General features: G+C 36.6%; 1 protein-coding gene across 3 annotated transcripts in view; it reads left to right on the top strand.

The window, feature by feature from the left end:
* Positions 1 to 25,642, top strand: part of CSMD3 (CUB and Sushi multiple domains 3) — a 1,073,312-nt gene that overhangs the window by 715,785 nt on the left and 331,885 nt on the right. For all 3 annotated transcript variants that reach the window (XM_036263876.1, XM_036263875.1, XM_036263874.1), the window contains one exon: positions 17,552 to 17,721. In XM_036263876.1, the coding sequence (XP_036119769.1) occupies positions 17,552 to 17,721 (170 nt within the window). The remainder of the gene's footprint in view (positions 1 to 17,551; positions 17,722 to 25,642) is intronic.

The following is a 25,642-nucleotide window of genomic DNA, read 5'->3' as shown; positions in this document are numbered from 1 at the left end:
AAATACTCAATAAATATTTATGAGCTGAATAAATGAATGTCACTACAATCACTCCATGATATTTCTCATGAAAGCATAGTGTACCAAAGGATGTCAGGTGTTAACAGTTACAACTAAGGCGGGAGGCCATGTAATATCAAAATAAACATAGTCTACCATCAATTTGGTCAATAGCTTTGAAATTATGAGATTCTTTATCACTTTTATTGAAATATTTACATATATTTAAAAAATGTATATAAAGATTTATTAATGTTTGAACTACTTAGATATTTCAAATTTGTGTAATTCAAATGTGTATAAAATGGAAGTTCGTGCACATGGTCTGTTACAAGATGTTCTCTTAATTTTGATTACAGAGCACTTTCTCCATAAAAAAATTAAAGCAGCTAGAGAAGTAACCAAATGAAACCACAAACCTTTATGACAATAATAACCATAGTGGAGAAAGCAGGAGCAAGAAAAGAAAGAGCAGAGTAAACACTGATGAAAGAAAAATAAAAGCACCTTTAGGTGACAGTATGCTAGGAAAACACTCAGAGCGTGTACATAGAGATCATTTTCTTTCAGTCAGTTTGGAACACATGGACTTTGCTTTACAGATTAAATTTTTGTTCAGTGTTTGTAGTTGGGAATGTCTAAAAATATATATCGCAGGATCACAATATGTTAGTCCCTCTTTTATAAATGTTTTCAAAAGAATGCTGATCCGCAACTCTGCTCCTAACTCATCTGCTTTAGAATCAGTACTGTTGCTATGGAGAAATCAAGAGAGACTAGTCGCCATTCTCCAGCTGGTTCTACCATATATAATCTCCTGGCAAGTTACCGTATCCTGCGATCCCTCCCCTAAATCCTTAATATTTCATATTTACAACCTATTAAGATAGAAGACAGAGAATGTACAGCTATCATACAGTGTGAATGATCTTCAAGGAATCTCCAACCCATTCACTGATCCTGAGAAACGAATGTGTTGAAGACCAGGAAAGTGCCATGGAGTAATTTCTTACTCACATTCATGCATGCTTTAGTTCCCTTAAAATAAGAATCCCCGTGTCTCTACACCTGTTGTGCCTCTTAAGACCATAAGGAACATAATCAGATCAGATTTTTCTTAGCAAAAGCAACAATATAGTCCAATTGCTTAGGAGGGTGTGCTGCATGGCTTCAAGGCATGATCAAGACTTTCTCCATGGGCGTTCCTTAGCTTCCATAGGAGAACGTGGTTAAACCTCTTACAGGGTTCCCATCGAACTTGTTCACAATTTTTCTATAGCACTTAGCACATCTCATAGCATTTATTTCAGTTTATCTGTTTATTTCATTCTTCTCTAGTCCCAGCAAATACTAGAGTGCCTGCTAGGTACTAGAATTTCTATGCACTGATCATATGTTTAAAATGTAACATTTTAAGGTGCTGTATATTAGATACTTAGATTTCTGTCAGTTAAGGGAAATTTGAATTTTTGTATGTTTTATACTGACAAATTATCTATTCCGTATGCAGTCTGGTTGTCCAGTAGACACAAGAAGTCACGTTTGAACTTGACTTTATGAGCTAGAATCTGTAGCGGGAGTATAAAATGACTCAACGTGTGTTGTTTCCAGCAACAAACACTATACTTGTGCAATGATTCATATCGAGCTCTAATGGAGAAGTTGTCGTCAAAGCCATTAGTCTGTTAAGGATCATACCTTGGATCTGTTTGTTTTCTAATGGTAGATGGACTTTATGGGAATCTATTTATGATTTCTGCAGACCTGGAAAGTCACAATGGCCTTAGACCACTTATTTACTGTTTAATCACATTATATTGAAGAATTGTTTTTTTTTTTTAATATCAGTAAAATGAAAAGAAATGGTGAAATCCCAAACAGCTAGGAAAGTCTCATATTGATGAAAGCCCTTACAAACTTGATGGTGAGAGCTAGGAAAATATGAGGGCATTGAGATTATATATGTCGTTGGTTCCTCAAAGGACAAGGAGTCTAAGAGTCCAAAACATGTCTTTATTTTTTACTGAGTCTCCTTCGGTAATTAAGTGTGAGGAACAGGGCTAAGGGCAGGATCAACATATCATGCCAGAAATTATTTATGATACATTCCAAGCTTCACTATGATTATATTTCTGGAGATGAGCCTCGGAACCTGTTCTTAAGGATTTTTGAACTTTTTGAATATTTACTAAGAGTAACATGCTAACATCCCACCTCACCCCTTGCCCTATACCCACCTGATAAAAATCTTCTCTATTTAAATTAAAAAATTGCATATCACAATTTGAAAAAATTAAATAATGTTGGTTTGGGAGATTGGAAGTGGAAGTACATGACTATGATCTTCACCTGAAAATAATTTCATTATATGTACACAACAAAATGTGAATTACTGATGCTACATAAATGATTAGATTTACTTGTTGTAGATTTCAGTTCCATGAAGTAACTGTGTTTTTTGGTTTTGCTTTTGTTTTAACCAACACTTTAGCTAACACACGTTTTATGCATTCATTGTATTGTAAACTTTTATCTTTAAATGTGTTATTTTTATTTGCTTTAAAAAGTGTGCTTACTATATTATTGGAATAGTTGGGGAGCCCTCAATATCATAGAAATAACCCTAAGATGTAAGAAATGTGTGCCTTATTTACTTTCTTATTCTTCCATTAAAAAGAGCCCGGCTGGTGTAGCTTAGTGGTTGAGCATTGACCCATGCTCCAAGAGGTCACTGGTTCGATTCCCCGTCAGGGCACATGCCCAGACTGTGGGTCCGATCCCCAGTGAGGGACGTGGAGGAGGCGGCCAATCAATGTTCTCTCTCATCAAAGTTTCTACCTCTCTCTCCCTCTCCCTTCCTCTCTCTCTAAAATCAATAAAGAAAAAAAAAGTTTAAAAAAGGTATTAGAGAGACAGTGCTCACACTAAAATAATGCAGGGAAATAAGGAGAAAATTGCATACAAGAGAAGCTATCTGCTACCCTTTTCTTTTTTTTTTTCTTTTTTATTTTTTTTATTTTTATTTTTTTTCCACATCTTTATTGTTGGATGTAAAATGTATTACAGATGTTCCACATTTTTCCCCCATTGACCCCCTCCTCCCCACTCCCGCCCCCCTCCCACCTTTTCCCAAACTATTGTCCGTGTCCATTGGTTATGCATATAAGTTCTTTGATTTATCTCTTCCCACCCCCCCAACCCCTTTCCCTTGAGGTTTGTCAGTCTAGCAATGAATTTGTGCTTCTTAATCCCTTTACCTTTTATACCCATTCCCCCAACCCCCTTCACAACTGGCAACCAACAAAATGTTCTCTGTATCTATGAGAATGTTCCTGTTCTTCCTGTTCATTTTGTTTGTAGATTCCATTGTTGATAGATATGTATTCATTGCCATTTTGTTTGTTCATACATTTAATCTTTTTCTTCAAAAAGACCCTTCATCATTTCATATAATAACGGTTTGGTAGTGATGAACTCCTTTAACTTTTTCTTGCTGGGAAAGTTTTTATATGCCCATCGATTCTAAATGACAGCTTTGCAGGATAGAGTAATTTTGGTTGTAGGTTCTTGCTTTTCATCACTCTGAATATTTCTTGCCACTCCCTTCTGGCCTGCAAAGTTTCTTTTGAGAAATCAGCTGACAGCCTAATGGGAACTCCCTTGTAGGTAACTAGCTGCCTTTCTCTTGCTGCTTTTAAGATTCTCTCTTTGTCTTGAAACTTTTGCATTTTGATGATGATGTGTCTTGGTGTGGGCCTCTTGGGGTTCATCTTGTTTGGGACTCTCTGTGCTTCCTGGACTTGTATGTCTGTTTCCTTCACCAAGTTAGGAAAGTTTTCTGCCATTATTGTTTCAAACAGGTTTTCGATTTCTTGTTCTGTCTCTTCTCCTTCCGGCACCCCCAAGATGCGAATGTTGGCACGCTTGAAGTTTTCCCAGAGGCTCCTTACACTATCCTCATTTTTTTGGATTCTTTTTTCTTTTTGCTGTTCTGATTGGGCGTTTTTTGCTTCCTTATATTCCAAATCGATGGTTTGCTCCTTGGATTTACGTACTCTATTATTGAAGCTATGTAAATTATTCTTTATTTCAGTTAAAGCCTCCTTCGTTTCTAGCTGTGCAGCGATCATTTCTGACTGGTCCTTTTTTATGCTCTTGAGGCCCTCACTGAGTTCATTGAGCATCCTTATAAGCAGTGTTTTGAACTCAGCATCTGTTAGGTTGCTTATCTCCATTTCGCTTAGTTCTTTTCTTGGGGTTTTGTTCTGTTCTTTCATTTGGGACCTGTTTCTTTGTCTCCTCATTTTGGCTGCCTCCCTGTGTTTGTTTCAGTGTATTATTTAATGAGAGGTATAGGGCTCGCTGAGACCCGATGCTGCTCGTTTGAAAGAATTTAGAAAAAACCTGAAGCAGGATCCAAGACAGGCCAATCCTATGGTTAAGCAGCTGGCAACAGCTTGGGTGGGCCTGAAAGCTGGGTGGGGCGGGGCCTCAGGGAGTCAGCAGGGCGGGGCTACCAGTGTGAGCCAGGTTGCTGGAGTCCCAGATATGGCTTCTGTCTGCCGCCCCAGGGAAGGGCTCACCAAAGGAACAAAGGCCTCTGACAGCAAGTTTGTCCCTGAGAAAGCCCCCTCTCCAGCCCTCGCTCCAGTGCCAAACAGCTCAGTTCTTCCCTGTGTGTCTCTGGCGCCCCTGGAGCTGCCTCCCCACCGAGCTTAGAGGGAGAGAGTCCGGTAAGTCCGTGCGCGGGCCCTTTAGGGAGCTGCCTGGGGCTCCAGCCGCCTCAGCCTCCCTGAGCCTCAGTTCCCGCTGGTTTTTCCAGCCAGTAGTTATGGGGACTTCTCTTCTTGGCACTGGAAACCTGAGCGGGGCACCTGGTGTGGGAAGGGGACCCCTCAGTCCTCAGGGAGGACCTTCCCAGCCGCGGGAGCCTCCTGATTTTTATCCGCCTCACTTGGGTGTGGGACCAGCCCACCGCGCCACTGCACCGCTGCCGCCACCCCTCGCGCCACTGCCCCTCCTACCGGTCTGGATGTAGCTGCTTTTTTTTTTTTAATTCCATAGTTGTAGGACTTCCATTCAGCTTGATTTCAGGCAGTTTTGGATGATGGTTGTTCTGTAGTTTTGTTGTAACTTGGATGTGGTTGTGGGAGAACGCGATACTGCGTTTCCCTACGCCGCCATCTTGACCGGAAGTCTGCTACCCTTTTCAATACCCCTTCTTCTTCTGTCCCAGTAGAGAGCTTTATCAAGCTTATACTTAATTTCAGACTATTTTAAATGAAAGACACTGCATTTTAAACTCTTAATTTGCAATATATTTTGAACATCCCTGATACTTATGTTTAACACTAAGTTTAATAGTAAGTTTTAATCAACTCATTGCAGAGAACCGCTTGCCAGGGCTGTTATGAAGTTGGAAGGGCCAATAAATATACCTGTTAAACTAAGGAAAATTAATGATATTCTTCAGTGAAATTGTCTTCTTTCCCCTGAACCCTTTCTTTCCATTCTCAGACCATCAGAATTCCACTCATCCTTGAAAGTGCAACCAAAATGCTACCTTATTGATGAAGCATTGTCTGAATTTTCATAAGAAAGAATATCTCCCATATAAACCAGTAATTACTGTCTGTTCCTCTTTCACACCTTCTATTTTGTAGCATAATGTATGCAGTCTCTATCTTACTCATGAAAGTAAAGTTTCTTGATTCTATGCTTTGTATCTTATTCATCTCTCAATGGAAATATCAAGTAGGGGTTAAGAGCCAGACAGAAGGACGTTTGAATCTTCACAAATGTGTGGTCTTGGCTGGCTTCCTCGACCACGCCCATTTTCAGATTCTCCTACAGAAACATAGGTTTACTTCACCGGGAAGTGCAAATAAGGTGCTTAGTGTAGCAAGCAATTAACATATCCTACTGGGTATTGTTATTGCTTGCATCCCCTTTATATATGGAACTTTTCATATATATGCAGAGTAATTAAATTCTATTAGATGAATTATAGTTTGTTCTTCTTTTATATAATTACTACTTCTCATAATTTTATTCCAAGGATAACTAATTTATTCATATTACCCCTACTCCCTTGTTATTGAATTAACTGTATTTATTGAGCTTTCACAGGATCTAGATGTACACTCAAATCGTGTGCTATGAGAAATATTATTAGATATTGCCTTACTCTCACTATATTTACGACTACAATTTGGTTCTCTTCCCTAAAGTAGCTCACTAAGAAATATAGAGTGTTCCTACTACCTAGTGTATTATTTTCTTTTGCCTCAAAACAATTAATGAAAATATATTTAAAGGGAGTAGGAGTAGTTATACAAAAACATTTTTTGACACAACACTAATAATTATTATGATACTATTATTTTACTAGTTGAGTTTTAAAAAGTAGTCAAAGGGTAGCATATGCTTTAAAAATCTTATTAGAAACCAGTAACTATCTTAGCCCACTATGCAATCTTTAAACAATAATGAAAATAAAATAATCTATTCTGGGTATGATCATATTTTTTCACTGAAATTTTAAATAATACATTATTTATTGGAAAACTACTATAAAATTTGTTGCTATATTCTCCTAATATTTTTTCTTATGTGTATGTTGTTTCATAGTAGTAAACATAGTGTATGTGGGATTTATATCTGGGTAGACTATTAAGTATTCAGAATCAGGGATGGATTTTGAAAAGCCTGCTTAACCTCCATCTCTGTAGTAGTATAATATAAACATCTTCAAATCTTTAAAATTTACAACTAACCTAAATCAATAATCATTCAACCAATTATTCACAAATATAAATAAAAAACCCTTCCTTCAGCTCTGGCTGGTTTGGCTCAGTTGGTTAGAGCATAATCCTGTGCACTGAGGAGTGGCGGGTTTGATACTTGGTCAGGGCACATGCCCAGGTTTCGGGTTTGATCCCCAATCAGGGCCTGTGTGGAAGGTAACAGATCAATGCTTCCCTCTCACATCAATAACTCTCTCTCTCTCTCTCTCTCTCTCTCTCTCTCTCTCTCTCTCTCTCTCTCTCTCTCTTCCTGTCTCTAACAAAAAGACAAAACAAAACAATTCTTCTTTCAAACCTGTGTCATCCCTGGCCATCCTTGTATCTCTCTACCTTCTTTTATAGACTATATCATTAAAGGCATTGGTTTACTTCCTTTCTTCCATCTCTTATTACCCAAAGCAGTGAACTCTTAGGATTCATTTTAACTGAACCCACCCTGACATTTAACACTACTGACAGTTTTTTTTTCTTGAAATAATGACTTCTCTATTCTTCCATGATATCACTTTCTTTGAATGTTCTTTGTCTCCCATTTAAATTCTGATGCTCTATAGATTCTGGTCTTAGTTTGCTTTTCTTCTCAATCCATATGTATCCTCTGGGTAAATATCAATCCTATGGCTACAAGTATGTCTAGTTACTTAGGTGGGCTTCTCAACATGTACAAAAATAAGTTCATCAATATACCCAAAGTCACTCTTCTTCATATCTTCTCTATCTATCTCTCTCTTTTCCCCCCACAGCCAACTAGTCCCCATGTTCTCTAACTTTTAATTTCAGTCTTTTCTCTCTCCATGGTCATTTCAGTCTCTCGCTGTCTCCTATTTGACACCCTATGATAATCTTCTCTAGGTTCTTCTCCCTCTGGGAATCCATGCTGCTGCCCTAATGGGTTTGTCAAATCTGATCTCTGCTTAAAACTTCGCAGTAGATCTTCAGTGCCTGAATGATAACGCTTGAATGTCTTAGAGTCGCGCAGGAGCTGCTGGTTCTCCTAACCATGTTAATCCGGTGTACCCATTCCTGCTTTTCGCCAAGCAGTTCCCTCTGCCTTCTTTGTACATTTTTATTACCTCTGGAACCACTTCTTGCACTCAGTCCAAGGATAACCTATTCCACAAAACCTTCCATGACATCATCTTATGACTCCCTTAAAAGGTATTATTTATTTACTCATTTTTGTCATCCCAGGTCATTGCACAAAGTTGTATCACACTACAGATTACATGTTAGTACACATAACAGTTTGCATGTTTGTCTCTCTTCTAGACTACATATTGCATGAGGAAAAAAACCTTATTCTTGAGACCTAACATAGTACCTGGTATATCCCTAGATATTATTGTTAATATGATTTTTAATGAGTAAATAAACAGCACGGTAGAACCTCAATAGCTATTTATGTAAGGAAGAAAACATTACAGTATAATGTCAAGTTACAGGAAAATTTTCATGATTTTTGGCCAAAAATTGTATATTTGATTAAAACAAGTTTCAAAATTATGCTCTCAAATTTGATTTGCAGTTCACAGAAGAATAATTCTGTATGGCAATAATGATTAACATGATTTTTTATGGTATAAAATACATATAGAAAATTCATTGAAATAAATTTGAAGGGGAAAACAAATCCCAACTTAAATTCTTCCAGTGAAAAATTTTAAGAAGCTCTTGATTTGTAAGTAAGTTGAACAAGCACGACTAGGTTGCACTTGAACACGTGCATGCACTGTAGTTAGAGATGCTGGAGAGAGGAAGCGGCTGAGTGTCACTCTTGTCTAAGCACAACAGAAGGAGGGAAAACCACCTTTATACAAGTTATATTCGTGGATTCTCATATTTTCAGTAGTGATGTAAAGAAATTAATATGGCCCTGCCAGTGAGGCTCAGTTGGTTGAGCATCTTCCCGTGCACCAAAAGATCACTGGTTCAATTCCTGGTCAGGACACATGCCCCGGCTACCAGTTTCCCCTGTCTGGGTGTGGATGGGAGGCAACTGATGGATGTTTCTCTCCCATTTCCCCTCTCCCTTCCTCTCTCATTAGAGTCAATAAAAATTAAAAAATAAATAAATAAAGAAAAGAAACTAATACACCTTTCTTTTCTCTACTTTCCACCCCTTTCTGAGAATCCAAGCATTTTTCAGTACCTAATTGAGAGAAAAAACAATTTTGACTAAAACTTTCTAAAGAGCAATGTGTTCTTAATACTGCCAAGTCATAAGAGCATTTTATTTATTTATTTATTTATTTATTTTTATCGTCACCCGAGGACACTTTTCCATTTTTTGTTCAGATAGAGTGGGAGGGAGAGAGAGGAAGGGAGAGAGAGTAAGAGAGAGAGAGAGAGAGAAACATCGATGTGAAGGGACACATCGAGTGGCTGCCACCCGCACGACCAACCAGAGCCGGGGACAAACTGCAACCGAGGTACATGCCCTTAGCGGGAACCAAACCCGGGTCCCTCTGGACCGCAGGCCGACGCTCCAACCGCTGAGCCAAACCGGCTAGGGCCATAAAAGCATTTTAGAAGGTATCCTAAATATATTCAATCTTAACACAATTTATCATATTTCACAACTTTAGATGCTCTTTCAAAACATTTTAACGTCTCTGAAATGATATGTATTTCATAACCAGTGGCTATTACCTATTAATGTCAAAATTTTTCCTTTCTTAGAGACATATAAAGTAATGATGTCTCTTACAATCAATGGTGTCTTAATTTGATGAAATAAGATAGAAATTAGATTTGGAACATAATGGGCTCAATTAGCTGAAAAAATAGGCAAATTTACATCTATGACAAAAAGAAATGGTTAACTTGGCTTTAACAGTTTGAATCCACCCAACTGCTATATGAACACAATCACACAACCATTATTTTTTCACTGGTAAAAATTAAACATATGGAAAATATATTTCTACTTACTGCCACACCTTACTTTACTTAGCATCCCATATGTTTAGGTTTGAAAACTAAGTTTTTTTTTAATAATCCAAGTCAAGTTTATTTTAACTGTTTTTATAAAACAATTTAAAAATAACCCATGCTGCTATCAAAATAACACAAAAAGGTATTCAATTGCAATGCAAATTCATAAAAGTAACTGCAAACTTTACTCACCATAGACATTTTTCAAACTTCCCAGCCAAGTTACAGAAAAGCATTTTACCAGTTTATCTGAAAATATATGACAGTGTGTAAACAATGGATGCTACCAGATTTTCTTACCCCAGTAATGGAGATTAATGATTCACAGGCTAACCTGTTTTGCAGTACGTAAGAAAAAAATTGAAATTCAATGGATACGCCTGCTCGCTTGCATTTTTCACTGTAGCAGTGACTCTTATCGCTGGATTCCAGTACACGTATCTCCCCTATTCCAGCCCCACTGAGGCCACATTTATCAACATATTATTTGCAATTCAGCAAAGAGTTTCATATTGGTAACTCAAATATATTTCTTAATCTGTTTGTTTAAATAAAAATATTTTATTTGAACCAGGTTCGGTTTTCACAAAATAAAGGCATCATAGCAAACAGAAAATATTAATATGTTATAAAGAGTACTGAAGGCCTATTCTCCCAAAATATCTTCTTAATACTCTGCTAAATTATGTAATATTTTTATATTATTAATTTCTATACTTAAGATGACCTCCCCATCAAATCAGAGAGCAGAGACATTACCACCTATCAATACTTTAACATTGATTATTGTGTAGGAAATTCATATTAATAACCTAGGCTTTAAAAATCTGTGATCAGTTATCAAGAACATGAAATTCATTCTAGATCAAAGCATGAAGGAAACAGTTTCTTATGTTAAGGTAGGAAAAATGTGCTTACCTCACTTCTAGAAAACATGACAACACCTGAACACTGGAGCAGCAGTTTTCTCACCCAAAATCTCAACAACAACAAAAAATTTTGAATGTACCTTATTCAATCTTCTTCTCTATTCTTTATCTTCTGCAACCAACTTCTCAAGCCTTAAAGATCAAAATAGTTAACCACCACAAGAACAGCAACCTGCGTACACCTCATAACCTCTCCTTTCATATACATTAAAGGAAAACCTTTTTTTTCCCCTAACCATACCACATCAACAGCAAAAAAAATCCCCACTCTGAGAGACCTACCTCTAGCTCAACCTCCCACAAATAAAGTCTCTCCCTATCATGACTTTTCGGTCCTCAGAATATGTTACCTCCTTCCTCAAATAACGTTTTCAGAAATGTCCCTCCTTTTTGGAATATTTCCCCCCCAACCTGTATTCTCCCTTAATTAGCTAAGTTCACTACTTCAGGGACATCTTGGCTTCACTCAGAACATGTCAGTGCTCCAAGTTACATGTTTTCATAGACTATAGATGTCTCTCAGTTCCTGCAGGGGACTGGTCCTAGGACTCCTGAGGATATAAAAAACCACAGAGGCTGAAGGAGTATTCACATAGAACCTATGCACATCCCCCCATATACTTTAAATCATCTCTAGATTACTTATAATATTTAATCCAATGCAAATGCTGTTTAAATAGTTGTACAATATTGTCTAATAAATAATGACCAAAAAATGTCTGTGCACGTTCAGTGCAGATGCAACCGTCATAGGCCTGAGTACATTGCACACAGCAGCAACCATGTAGCTGTTTTTCTGAGTATTTTCAATTTGAGGTTGATTGACTCTGCTCATAGGGAACCCATGGATACAGAGGGCTGACTGTGTATGCATATTTCACTGATTACATAGTAAATATGTCTTCCCTGCTGGTTTTATGGGGTGTCAACATTGCCTCCCATGCCCAGTATTTATTAAATGAATCAATTTGTTTTTTTAGTTTGGAGTGTACTATTATCTTCCTCTACACTTTAACTGTCGTAGTATACATTCATTACCAAGGTGTCCGGTAAAGCAAATACTTCAGTTGTTTATATAGAATGATCTGCTAGCTTTGTTCTCATTATGACAGGTGTTTCCAATATGTATGTTACTTCATGTATGCCATTGGTCACAGCACCTGCCTGAAACCCTGGCACCGCCCAGATGCTGTGAGTGACAGATGTAGGTTTGTTCAGTTACAGCTGAGTACTGTCCTGAAAGTCACTGTGGCTGGCAGGTGCCGACTCTTTTCAGTTCACCTTTGCCACCTGGATTTCTAGGACTTCCTTTACTCAACTCCTTTTCCCCATGTAGTTGATACTGTTTTATATCACCTTATCTTCCTAGGATCAACTAACCATCCTTCTCTCTGGCTAGCTGTTCTGCTGATAGATCTTTTTCTCAGTCAACTTTAATGGATCTTGAGAATATTCGATCACAGTGTGCCGGTAGTCATATCTTCTCATTTGAGTATGCTTTGTGAAAACCTGCTGTTCCAGTCATGTCCCACACAATGAAAATTTGTAGTTGTATTTTTCCCGGACATTCATGAACATTGCAGGCGTCACTGTTATTTGTGAGAAGTATTCCTGATCCTTCAATGTGACATTATTTCATTTATTTCACACCCCGTCACGGCCACCTGATGCTCGAAAGAACCATAACAGTATAATGCCGCATCAAGTCATTTCTGTCTTTATTTCGGCCCTGAAATCACATCCCCTGGGACTGCAGGCAGTGCTTCCATGCAGAGAAAACAACGTGTACAAAGGCCCAGAGTATGAGGCTGTGGCAAAAGGCCAGGAGTTCAGGATAACTGAATTGCGAGGTCCAGGGGAGAGAGTGGAGGGTAATAGCTAGAAAGCTAGATGTGTCCACATTATAAATGGCCTTGTGTGAGATTCCGTGGACTTTGACTTGCTGATGGTGAGTATATTTTAGGGAGAAAGTACAAGATCAGATTTGCATTTGGAAAATATCATTGTGTCAGCTTATTACACAACAGAGAGAGAAGCATGTTCATTGCTAGACTTAGGCATATGGTCAAACTGTGCAAAGTTTGTTAATTTCAACATTAGATCTTGTTCAGTTCCAGTTGGCAAGAAAGACTGCTCTCGCTGAAGTGCAAAGAGAGAGCTTATACAAGGCAAATGTTAGTGCTACTCTGGGTACTGGGAAGCCAGTGTTTGGTATATTTTAAACTCAAAGATAAAATCAAAGATGTGATTCCATGTAAAAGTAAATTCTTTATTAATCACCTAGCTCCCAGAGATTGGTTTTCTGGTTAAAGAAGTTCCCCATCAACCTGTTAGTAGGTAATTTATTTTATCAAAACCCTTACTGAAAAAAATAAATTTGTTCTTTTTCCTGTACATAAAAGTAGAACACACTGAACAGGTTTGCATTGTTTATATTTTAATATCCTCCTTTTCTTTTGAAGGTCATAATCCATAAGTTATTTAATCTTTTTTAAAATTAATTAATTTTTGTTACAGATGTTTCTCCTTTTTACCCCACTGACCCCCCTCTCCCATTCCGCCCACCTCCCTACCCACAGCATTGTTGTCTGTGCCCATTGGTTATGCTTATGTGCTTGGTTTATCTCTTTAATATCCTCCTTTGAAATAATATAATGATTCTAAACATTGATACATTAATATTTATGTATAATGGAGTACAGATTAATACATTATATGTAGGGTGAATGTGTTCTGACCTCCAGGACATACCCTAGCCATGTAAATGAATCCTGTTGATTTTTTGTTTGTTTCTTTGTTTGTTAATTGTTACCCGAGGATATTTTTCCATTATTTGTTGTTGCTGTTGCTGCTGCTGTTGTTGTCTAGAGAGAGTGTAAGAGAGGGAAGGAGAGAGCAAGTGAGAGAGAAACATTGAACCTGCAACCCAAGTATGTGCACTTGACTAAGAATCAAACCCACAACCCTTTGGTCCTCAGGCCTATGCCAAACAGGACCCTCTTGATTTTTAACAGATTGTTTTTGAACAGTGTGTGCAGAAGTTAAAGTAACAAGAAGAAAGTGACCTTGCATACCAATTTATCTGGAATAGTCTCAATGTGTACTGGATACAGGGGCTAATCAGTATATAGTGCCTCCTGCCACACTAAAAAAGAATTTAGCTTAACACCATGTATAATGACAGATGTGAATCCCAGCTCTGACACACTCTGTTTGTTTGATTTTAACAAGAAAGCTGACTTTGGTGTCTTCATCTGAAAACTGGAGAAGAGAGGGCTTTCCTTGCAAAGCTGTGGGGAATAAATGCAGAGCTGGCCTCGCAGGCGTGAGATGCGCGGGTTGCACGGGGCTCGTGCCAGAGGTCCGTGCTCGGTCCCATCCTCTCTGGCCTCCTAAGACACTGCACACCCTTCACTAAGGGTCGGTGCGTTTCCACTGTGCACTGGGCCCCACGGTTTATGCTCTTCCCTGACTGCATGTGGAGGTACTAATTTAATCCAAATTTTCTGTCTTAGTTCTTTGATTTCATCTCACCAGACGGGAAACAACTTTTATCCATTTTATACCAACTGAAATATTAAAATATAACAAAAGTGGGTTATATTTCATATAAAAGCAAACCTCCTTGGAAGTATACAGTATAAATCTAATAATGTTTATGGCAGAAGAGACCTACCACCTACTCAGATGTTGAGAATTTAACAATAAATTATTGGTGTATTTTGAAGGGTAGTTGAAGTTACTTTTACTGAGCAAAACCTCAGTTTATACAAATTGTTAAAATAATTTAAGTATCATAAGTGATTCTCCAAAGGTAGAAGTCTTCTTACTTTTCACAAATAATTATCTGTCTACACCTGGAGAGTCACATTAGGGACAGTATAAATATCCTAACCTCTTTTTCTGTGTATATAATATGATGCCACCATTAGGACTTGTACTTAAAACATTCATAGTGGTCACCTGGCTAGTGTGGCTCAGTGGATGAGCCCCAACCCATGCACCAAGCAGTCGCTGGTTTGATTCCTGGTCAGGGCACATGTCCAGGTTGTAGGCCAGATCCCCACTGGGGAGCATGCAGGAGGTGGCCCATCAATGTTCCAGCTCATCAGTGTTTCTCTCTCTCTCCCTCTCCATCTCTCTCTAAAATCAATAAAGAAAAAAGAAAGATTAAAAAAATATTCATACATAATGATAGCTCTAATTTATTAAGCTGCTGTTTGTATGCCAGAACTTGGCTAATGCTCTACATCTATTATCAGTCTATATTTTCGACTGTACACATACAAACTAAACATCCCTGTGAGGAGGCTATAATTATTTTCACTGCAATAATAATAGTATTGAGGCTTAAGAGAAAGAATAAATAACTTGTCAAAGATATACAGATAGAAGATAGAGCTTAATTCTGAAGATGAAATCTCTGAAGTTTAAAGCTTGAGCTCTTAATCAATGTATCACTGTTTTGCAAGCTGGCATGAAGAACATGTTGTGGGGTCCTGGCGAGTGTCGAGTGTGGCTCAGTGGTTGAAGCATGGACCCAGGTGCGAAAGGGCAAGGGTCTTGGGTTCAATTCCTAGTTAAGGGCACATATCTGTGTGGCAGATTTGATCGCACCTGTGGGAGGCAACCAATCAATGTGTCTCTCACATCAATGTTTCTCTCTCCCCCTCTCTCTTTTTCTCCCTCTCCCTCCCTGCCTTCCACTTTCTCTAAAAAGCAAAGGGAAAAATATCCTCTGGTGAGGATTATCAACGACAACAAATCTCTCTTTCTGTGTGTGTGTGTGTGTGTGTGCATGTGTGTGTGCATGTGCGTGTGTGTGTGTGTGTGTGTGTGTGTATGTTCAGGCCCTGGCTAGGTGGCTCAGGTGGTTGGAGCATTGTCCAGTACACCAAAAGGTTGCAGGTTCAATCCCCAGTCAGGGCACATACTGGAAGCAACCAAATATTGTTTCTCTCTCACATTAATATTTCTCTTCCTCTCTCTCTCTCTCAAAACAAACTAACTAAAAAACATATTGTCAGAACCTCATGATTTTGTAACATAATTTAAAGCTGTTTTCATTCTCTGATAATCAAACTGATAAACATACATTTGCATTCTGAATCATCTGTATGATCCAATACATTTGTCTCTGTGTCCCCACAAGCATACCTGGATTCAAAATAGCTCGTGAAAAGGAAAGAGGCAGATTTAAAATGTAAACAATTTTTTCCCACTAAGTGAAGGATGCATGGTGTTATGTTATACTATGCAGATGAAAGTTTCCTGACAGTTCAGAGAGGATAAGATGAGGGAGAATTGACTCCTACACAGCACCGTATAATTCAAGGCATAGCAAACTCCAAGAGCCTGTACTCCAGCAGCTGGCTCTTGACCCCCATGGCCAAGGGCAATTTAATTTCAGGAGAACAAAACCCTGTGCCACAACACATAAGTGGTGCTATTTTTAATTTTATTGTTTTTGTAGTTTTGTTCCTGTATTCGTAAACTTGTTTTGGTATTATACTTGTGTACAGCTAAAAACAGAAAGACATAGCTATTATTATGTCTGAACATAAGTAACATTAAAATAATTTAAATCAGTATCAGGGTTCTGTGAGATCATGTTTTGTTTTCCTTTTACATTAAATAAACGTGGAGGAACTACATTGTACTACATTTCCTCATGTGACTGGTTGATTTTTAGCATTATATCATTCGTTTTTATTATTCTAGACTATGTTGATATTGTACTGAGAGCTCAATCTTGATCATTTTCATGTCCTCATTGGGCTTTTTTCTTTTGCCTTATTTTTGTTAATGTTGAATCATTTAAAAGGTAAAGCAATTCATTGTTGCTCACCTTGTTCTATACTTCCTGTGACTGTTCCCATGAACCATTATTTAAAAAAATCTTATTTCTGGAAAATAATGACTTGACTTATTTTCTGGTTAGTGAAACCTTTAAAAAAATATAACTCTCCCTGGCATATGGTATGGTGAGATGAAGCAAGTTATTGGGTAAGATGCGAAACAGAGTTCTCTGAACTTCTGTAACTAAGGAATATGTCTGGGAATCATAAGGCCTTGTCTGACACTACAGTATTGCTACAAGCTTTTTAAGTAACAAGTTGAAATTAAATTTGGAAAAAAAAAATTAAGAAATGTCTAAGAATTAAGAAATGTCTAATTCCCTCTAAGTGGTAAGACATCTCCACACATTTTGCAAAATTAGTCCTGGAGAGTTAGTAGTACAATATAATGATTATAGGAATGCCTTAATCTATTCTATCTTTTAGATAGAAAGGTAATACAATTTCTAAAGATACTCGATTTGTTACGATTATTGGTTTGTGGGTTTTGCTTGTTATATCCGTGTTCAAAGATAATGCAGTGTGTATTTACCTTTTTGTTACTGAAGTTCTTGAATCAGGGAAATGCTATCGGGAGAAAAAGGAGTCAAATTCAAAAAAGGTAAAAATAAAAAGATCCAAGTAGAGTCATTATAAAACAAAAATTGATTTCTCGACATGTACTTTAAATAATTAAATTATAACTTTAAAAGTAATAAATTAGTCAGAGATCTAGAACCTTAAAATATATCCTAAAAATCTTTTGCTCTCCTCCTTTCCTGCGCTATCCTGCCATGGGGGTGAGGGCGGACGTACTGGATCGGTCCTGTGTTTCCAATTAGGTACCAGTGTCCCGTCCACCAGCAGTTCTTCCCATGCATTATTTGAGAGGGAATGAATCATCTCCAACACAGCCATTCTGTACATTATTTTCCTGTTAGGCTCTAGTTAAAATAAAGTGCATTTACACTTCCATACATTACATTGCTTAAACATGACAATGCTTTCTATTAAACTGTGCTTCAACGTTCTGTTTTCCCCGCAGCCGAATGTGGTGCCTCTGCAACAAATAATGAAGGAATTTTGCTCTCTCCAAATTATCCACTCAACTACGAAAACAACCATGAGTGCATTTATAGTATTCAGGTTCAAGCAGGAAAGGGAATCAATATTTCAGCCCGAACATTTCATTTAGCACAAGGAGACGTTCTTAAGGTAGGTGAAATCAGACATACTTGTACTTTGATTGTTTTCAGTCATTAAGGATACATTAATACATCTATATGCATACATAATCAACCATAAGCTGATTCTCCCATTCATAGATTTAAATTATACATTATTTCCCATTTTTTGTATTCTTTTTATTTAGATAAAATGTTTTGTTTCCAATATTTATTTATAATAAGTAACTTTTATTTTATGATACATTAAGTTTAATGTTTTAGTAAAACCAAGATAAAAACTCTTTCATGCCAAACATCTTATATTCAATAACTATTTCTTTTGCAGTCTTTTTTTTCAATTAATTAATTTATTTGTGTTACAGATGTTTCTCCTTTTTCAATAACTATTTGTATTTAAATAATTGACACATGAATGGTAATTTTTTAAGAAATATAGTAATAATGTATTTTTATTTTGATGTCTATTAAGTAAGTTATTTATTTCTGTTGCTACAGGGACAATTCTTTGCATTTATGACTACAAATTCATATTATATGATTTTTTAAATAAATCTAAACACTCAATATTTATAAATTATTTAGGAAAAATAATTTTGTTGATAATAAACATTTAGTATAAAATTAATTTGTTTTAAAATTGGAAATAATCAAACATCTAACTTCTCTAAAAGATACAATTTTATGCAAATAAATATTTTCATAATTGTTGATTTATATTTTTCAAAGTATGGTTTTGATAAATATAACTTATATACATAATTAGAATAAAAATAAACACTTCCATAAAATCACATTTAAATATTTTAAAAATAATTACAAACATTAATCCTAAATGTTAAGATTTACTTAAGCCAGGATAGAGATTCAACATCACTCCGTTTTCACACGGGGGGAAAAATTATGATGTCCCATGTTGGCTTGGGATTCTTGTTAAGCAGTGATTTTAGATTGTTGGTTACTTTTTTCTTTTAAAAAGAATATCGCCCTGGCCGGTTTGGCTCAGCGGTTGGAGCATCGGCCTGCGGTCCCGAGAGACCCGGGTTCGGTTCCCGCTAAGGGCACGTACCTCGGTTGCAGTTTGTCCCCGGCCCTGGTTGGTCATGCGGGTGGCAGCCACTCGATGTGTCCCTTCACGTCGATGTTTCTCTCTCTCTCTCCCTCCCGCTCTATCTGAAAAAAAAAAGGGAAAAATGTCCTCGGGTGAGGATAAAAAAAACAAAAAACAAAAAAAAGAATATCAAGTGAATGATAATTCGTGTTTCTCTAACATGAACAGTAATCGGATTTGTATAGACATAGGAAAGATTTCTTTCAGTACACCTCAATATATACAATTTTAGTATTAACTTAGGTCCATTCCTGTGTTTTACACTTTTCTCTGTCAGGCTCACAATGGGGGGAAAATATGTCAAGACATAGATCAGAGGGGCAAACCCAGCCACTAATCTGTATCCCACAAGCAACCGTAATAAACATGCATTTATGTATTACACTCAGGAAATGCTTCCCTACCCTTCCTAAAATATTTGTTTGCTTTCTCCATAATGCTTGAAATTTATGCATTCCTTTTCCATGATGAATAATGTTCATTGTTTAGGTAATTGAGTTGAAATAACAGGTGATATCCTTTAAAAAATAAACTAGCTCTAATGTGTTTCTCAGCATGCTCTGTGACTAATGTCTTACCTGTCTGGAGTAAGGTCACATGCGCTTGTGGCATGTGTTACTCTGAGGAAGAACAGGACCTCAGTAATAAGTGACAGTGTGAGGCGATGCAATGGTAAGTGATGAAGGGAAAAAAAAAATACACACACCCTCAATTTAATGCATTTTAGTGGATTTCGTTAGATGATTATTTTTCTTTCATTAATAAGGGATGAAAATGTATATCCCCAGCAATTTTTAAGATTTTTTTGTAATTTTCTTTGTTTGTTTTTTCTCTAATCCTCACCAGAGGACATTTTTGCATTTATCTTCAGATAGAGCGGGAGGGAGCCGGGGGAAGAGAGAAAGAGAAACATCCACGCGAGAGAGACACATGGACTGGTTGCCACCCACACAACCTCAACCAGGGCAGGGACAAACTGTAATTTTCTTAGAATAATTCTCAACGTTGAAAATATCATATACTAAATATTACAATAGAAACATAATTCAAGTATCCCTCTACTGGTAATCTTGCCTGGGATTTATTCTAAATTGGTACTTTCGAATAATCTGAACAAGCCACTGTAGAGAAAATGTGGACTGGGCTCTTACCCTCCAGTCTGTCTTCATGGATTCTCCATCAGTGGAGGATGTAAGACGCTTACAGGTTACCTTTTTCCCTGTTAATCCCGGGGACAACGATTAGTTCAGAGATGCCTACTGACACAGGTACAGTGAGGCAGGCACAAGCAGTCCGATGCACCCTCCAGAGGAAAACTGAAAAATTCTCAACTGCAGAGTCAAGGTCCTCCCAGGATGAAAGGTCATCTGCCTAACTGCAAACGAGTCCATAAGAGTGCATCCCAACCCCAGCACTTTCTCTCATTAAACCTATGGAAGCAGTTCTCTTCCTACATTCAGACTAGGAAGTAAGAAATAAGTAAAACAATAAATAGTCTATTATAGAATCCTCAGCCCCTTGACTGACATCATTTTAAAGCATTGTTTTCTTTATGTGGTAGGATTTGCTATATTCTCTTGTAATCTTTCTGTAATCTTGTATAGGGCTTGAAAGATGTTTTTTTTTTTCTGGTTTCACTTAGGCTATAACATTACTGTATGGGGTTCTAATAAAAGCAAAAACAGCAACAACAATAGAAAACATGTATATATATTTATCTATATCTAAACACTCACACACACTTTTCCTCTCTGAGAACACAATCTAGGCTGCCACTCATTCACCCTCTCTCCCTCCCCCTTCTCTCCATGATCTACTTTAGTTATTTATAACCACACTAGTAAAGTTTATATCAAGTGTAGAAGATCATATGACCCTTCCAGGTAGTCCATTCCTGGCATACTACCAGATTTTCTGACATTAGATCTGGGGAAAACTGTTTCGGTGCTTCTACACCTAGGATCGTGTATTTTTATAAAGCTCTCCGGATTATCCAATAACCAGCAGGTTTGGGAATTATGAATATATCCCTATTTAGTTATTTTCATTTCAATGGGCAAGAGTAATGAACTTTCTAAACCCTCACTCAAAATACAATGTAAATAATTATTTCAATTAACATTTAAAGGAGGTATTTAATTAGATGTAGACTCTAAACAATCAACAATGAATAGTTCCCATTGTCAGCTTGATGGGATGAAAGCTGAATACCAATCAGAAACACTGTTTTTGTTTTGTTGTTGCTGCATTTAGCAGAGACAAAATTCAAGGGAATCTTTTACCAAGTGTCAACACTGTGTAGTTTAAAGACTTATTTCTTATGCAGAATATACACTAAATGGATGATTATGGAAAAGAGGCAGCAAAACAACTCAAAATTGATTTTGAGAGTTCAAAAATAGGTTAGGAGAATTAATGTCATATTTATGAAAAATTCAATATTTGAAAGACTTGATTAATAACATCTTTTAGGGGTACTATAAGAAGGTTTTTGTTTGTTTGTTTGTTTTTTAATCCTCACCCGAGGATATTTTTCCATTTTTTGTACAGATAGAGCGGGAGGGAGAGAGAAGAAGGGAGAGAGAGAGAGAAACATCGATGTGAAGGGACACATCGAGTGGCTGCCACCCGCACGACCAACCAGGGCCAGGGACAAACTGCAACCGAATTACGTGCCCTTAGCGGGAACCGAACCCGGGTCTCTCCGGACCGCAGGCCGACGCTCTAACCGCTGAGCCAAACTGGCCAGGGCTATAAGAAGGTTTTTAATGTGTTGTTATTGCTGTTTTCTAAGATGTATTGTTTTCAATATTTTGTTTTCCAACTTGTCTATGAGTCTTTGGGAGTGCCACTTGTAAGAGCCTATTGTTAAATTTTCAGTAATTTTGTGAGCTGGTTGTTATACATAGCCATTATTTAAAAAATAGATATAATTAGCCCTGGCCAGTTTGGCTCAGCGATTAGAGCGTCAGCCTGTGGTCCAGAGAGACCTGGGTTTGGTTTTTAGGTTAGTTATGTATATTGTGTCTCTGTGGTGGAAATACTATGTCATAATGTGCATCTCTTCCCAATTCTGCATTCAATGATGTTACATTGATGGTATGACCTTGGTCATAGTAGGAGTATTTATACTTCAGAAATTGGCAAACACCACAAATCCTGACTTGATTTATTGTTTTGCTCATTATCTATACTTAAACAGAAACGTGTTGAGTATGTAGCAATTACATTGAGAATAGCACAAAAAATTGAGAAGATATCTTTCCTAGTATTTGAAACTGTTACTAACTTAGAAAAGTTGCTGATATCATTTACAAACTAGTTAAACTTTCTTTTTGATATTTCACTTTTATCTAACTTAGAAAAAAATTAAGCTATATTCTACTCTTGTTTGTCAGTTGCAATTATAAGTTACAGATAAAAAAGAAGTTTGACAAAAAGCACTGAAAGCATTTTGTAACAATCAAGTAGCTCTATGGAATTCACAATAGTGAATATTGTATATTTTATTGCTATTTGTAAATTGCATGCTATGCAACCCTTAAATCAGGGATTTGCAAATGACAGTGTAAGGGACAATTTGGACCCAAAACCTATTTCTGTAAGTACAGTTTTATTGGGAGAAGGCCATGTTCAGTCATTGACATGTTTATAGCTGCTTTTGTGCTACAATGGCAGGGCTGAGTAGTTGCAACAGATATTCTAACCTCAAGAGCCTAAAATATTTACTCTCATTCTTTTCAGTAAAAGTGTATCAACCTCCCTTTATGTCAATAAAACTTATTTTTTCAATGATGTGTAAGAATATATACATTCAGTTTTGTTTGTTTGAGAGCTGGTTGTTCAACATTGACCAGCATATCAGTGAACTCATATTTCCATCACATGTATCTACTAACTCTGCTTGTTGTTCACTGTTAATCTTTCATCACCCCTGTCAAAAGCACTCCCTAAATATTCATTTGTATAAAGTGCTGTGTTAGGCCTCAAAAAACCTTTCACTCTCTCCCATATTGTGGATCACAGAAGTGAAATGATTTGTGACAGGTTATACAGCTTTAAAGGTAGAGCTGGGACTTCAACTTGCTTATATAACCACAGAGCTAATGCCCCTGAAAAGCTGACCCTTCATTGTGCCCCCATCTTCCTCACTAGAATGTACTAGCTCTTGCAATAGAGGACACATTATACAGCTATTTCAGAGACATAAACATTTGAATATAAACCACAGTCCTCTGCTCTGTTTCATATTACTTTTGGAGAGAACATAGTAAAGTTTAGAATATAGTCCTTTGTGATTAACCATTGTAAAACTTTTTCTTTTTCATTCACACTTTGACATCTTAACTCATCCTGATAGGAAAAAGAATGTATAAAAGTTTTGAATTAACCTATAAAACAAATGACCCCAAATGAAAATGGCAGTGTCCATGAATAATTTGAAGGTTCATATACATAAGTACATGTGTAATTTCTCTCTTTTGATTTTACTTTTTAATGTACTTTCTGCTCTTGGGTTTAGATAACACCTTTCTTGCTAATTCACTGGAGAAATGACTAAAAATATGCCTTCTAATCAACATTTATTATAAAATTAACAACGGTTTTGAGTATTGATAAGCAGTTCATCATATAGCGTTTGACCTTTCTGACTTAGGAGGGTCTTTTAAACATAACTAATTTCAAGCCCTGATCCAATACAAAAAATTGAAAATTGGAACATGGCAATGTTGTTTTAATCTGTTCTCCTGGTAGACCACGAGATTAATTGCCACCGTTTAACAGATTAGAGTCTTACAAAGAGTTTTATTAACATTATAAAAACATTCAATGCCTTTCATAATATTAATTCTTAAGTCAACTTGAAATTCTATATTTGGCATAAAAGTAAGTCTTTGTTATCTGAATTAGGTGTTAAGTAACTAAGTATGATTCTGTGGGAAACACTAAGAATTTATTCTCTTTCAATTAAGAAGTATAATGTTGCCCTGGCCAGTTGGGCTCAGAGCTTAGGGCGTTGGCCTGTGGAGCAAAGGTCTGTGCATTCAGTTCTGGTCAGTGGTATGTACCTGGGTTGCAGGTTTGATCCCCGGCCCTGGTCGGGGTTGTATGGGAGAAAACCAATCTATGTGTCCCTCTCACATCTATGTTTCTCTCTCTCTCTCTGTCTTTCTCCCCCTCCCTTCCACTCTCTCTAATAATCAGTGGAAAACTATCCTCGGGTGAGGATTAACGAAAATAACAATAATAATGATAGTGAAACGTATGATGTTATACAGTTACCTTCTTTTTAGCTTTCTAATTTCTGGGGGGAAAAATATATTGATTAAGATATATGCTGAAAAAAACTTTTTTTAAAGGAAAATAGGCTCAAATAAATAAAGATATCCTTAAAGATCCCGATTTTAATAAGAATAGAAATATGAGAAGTAACAATCTCAAATAAAAGTTCTGTGTGGTTCTGATCAGACTCAGTAATCACCGTAAAATTTACTTTTAAATGAAAGGACAGTTTGGTGCTTTTATTCTTTTATCTGTGTGCTTGTATTCATGTCTCTTTCCAGAGCATTTCGTTTCTGGTGGCACGCCGTTGTCCTTGTTGCCTTCATGCTGCCGCGTGGACTTGAATACATCTGAAGGATTTCACCTACCAGTTAAAAGCATTGACTTGATTATTACTATAAAACTCTTCTCTTTTTAAAGCCTTCCTACTTGACACTTGCTTTTCACTGGATTTAATAATTTTATACACGCTTTTAAAATTCACGGTTGAATGAGCACGCTTCATTTTACTTTGTTGATTATAGCAGGACCTCTTCAATATTTGTTTTCTACCTTTTGACTACACATTGTTAAACTGTAGTTAGTGAGTTCTGGTGTTGAATTAGGTCCTCCCAGCTGGGTATGAGATAATTCTGTTCCTGTTTATTAATATTAGTCTATTTTTATGCCCTTTCTTTCAACACTTATTGTTAATATTATTTTTCTAAGAAAGCATCTTTTGAAAAAGAAAAAAATACTTCTAGCTTAATAAAATAGAAAGACTCAAAAGAAATGTCTCTAATAACAGAAAATTTTAAAAATTTTCTTTGGGTTAAGAAGGATATCTTAATATATATTTTCAAAATTTTATTCTCAGTACCTAACACAATGTATGGAAATTTGCATTGAATTATTTTGTTACTTTTTACATTATTACATATAAGAATGTTTGATATATATGGAGTAAAATGGTTCTTGCTATCATTAAACATTTGTTTCATTACCATCAAAATTTTGAGAAAAAATTTATTAGGAGACAAAAACAAACAAACAAACAAACAAAAAACAAATTTCAACAACCAATTTCTATGTACTCATATCAAGTAGTTGTTTTGTTTTTTTTTCCTTTATTTGACTGTTTTTGACAGACTGGCAGTTCTTACAGTGTATCCACATGTGAAAGCAGAACTACTTAAATCCAAGAAATAATTATTTATATTTAACATAGAAATCAAATTATATGTTGATGAGTACTGGAAATAAAATGAAACTATTCTTTGGGATTACCTTGACAACATTAACTGCAAATTACATCTACTACATTTACTGGCTTTATTAACAGTATCATATGTAGTCATAAAACACATGTATGCAGAAGTAGACATCTGAGAATATTGAATATTGAAGCTCACAGACACAAAAGCTGTGTTTTCTGATAAGTAATATATATCCTTGCCTCTGAATTAGCCCTGATTAATATTATTCTTAAATGAAAAGTTTAATCTTATGTAATTAAACAAACAAACAAACATTTCTTAGCAAACATTTTTTCAGCATTGTTGAAGGCAAACTCTTACTA

The sequence above is a fragment of the Molossus molossus genome, unplaced genomic scaffold, assembly GCF_014108415.1.
Source record: "Molossus molossus isolate mMolMol1 unplaced genomic scaffold, mMolMol1.p scaffold_m16_p_16, whole genome shotgun sequence".
In the NCBI taxonomy this organism is placed as follows: Eukaryota; Metazoa; Chordata; class Mammalia; order Chiroptera; family Molossidae; genus Molossus; species Molossus molossus.
This window is presented reverse-complemented; position numbering and strand designations above follow the sequence as displayed.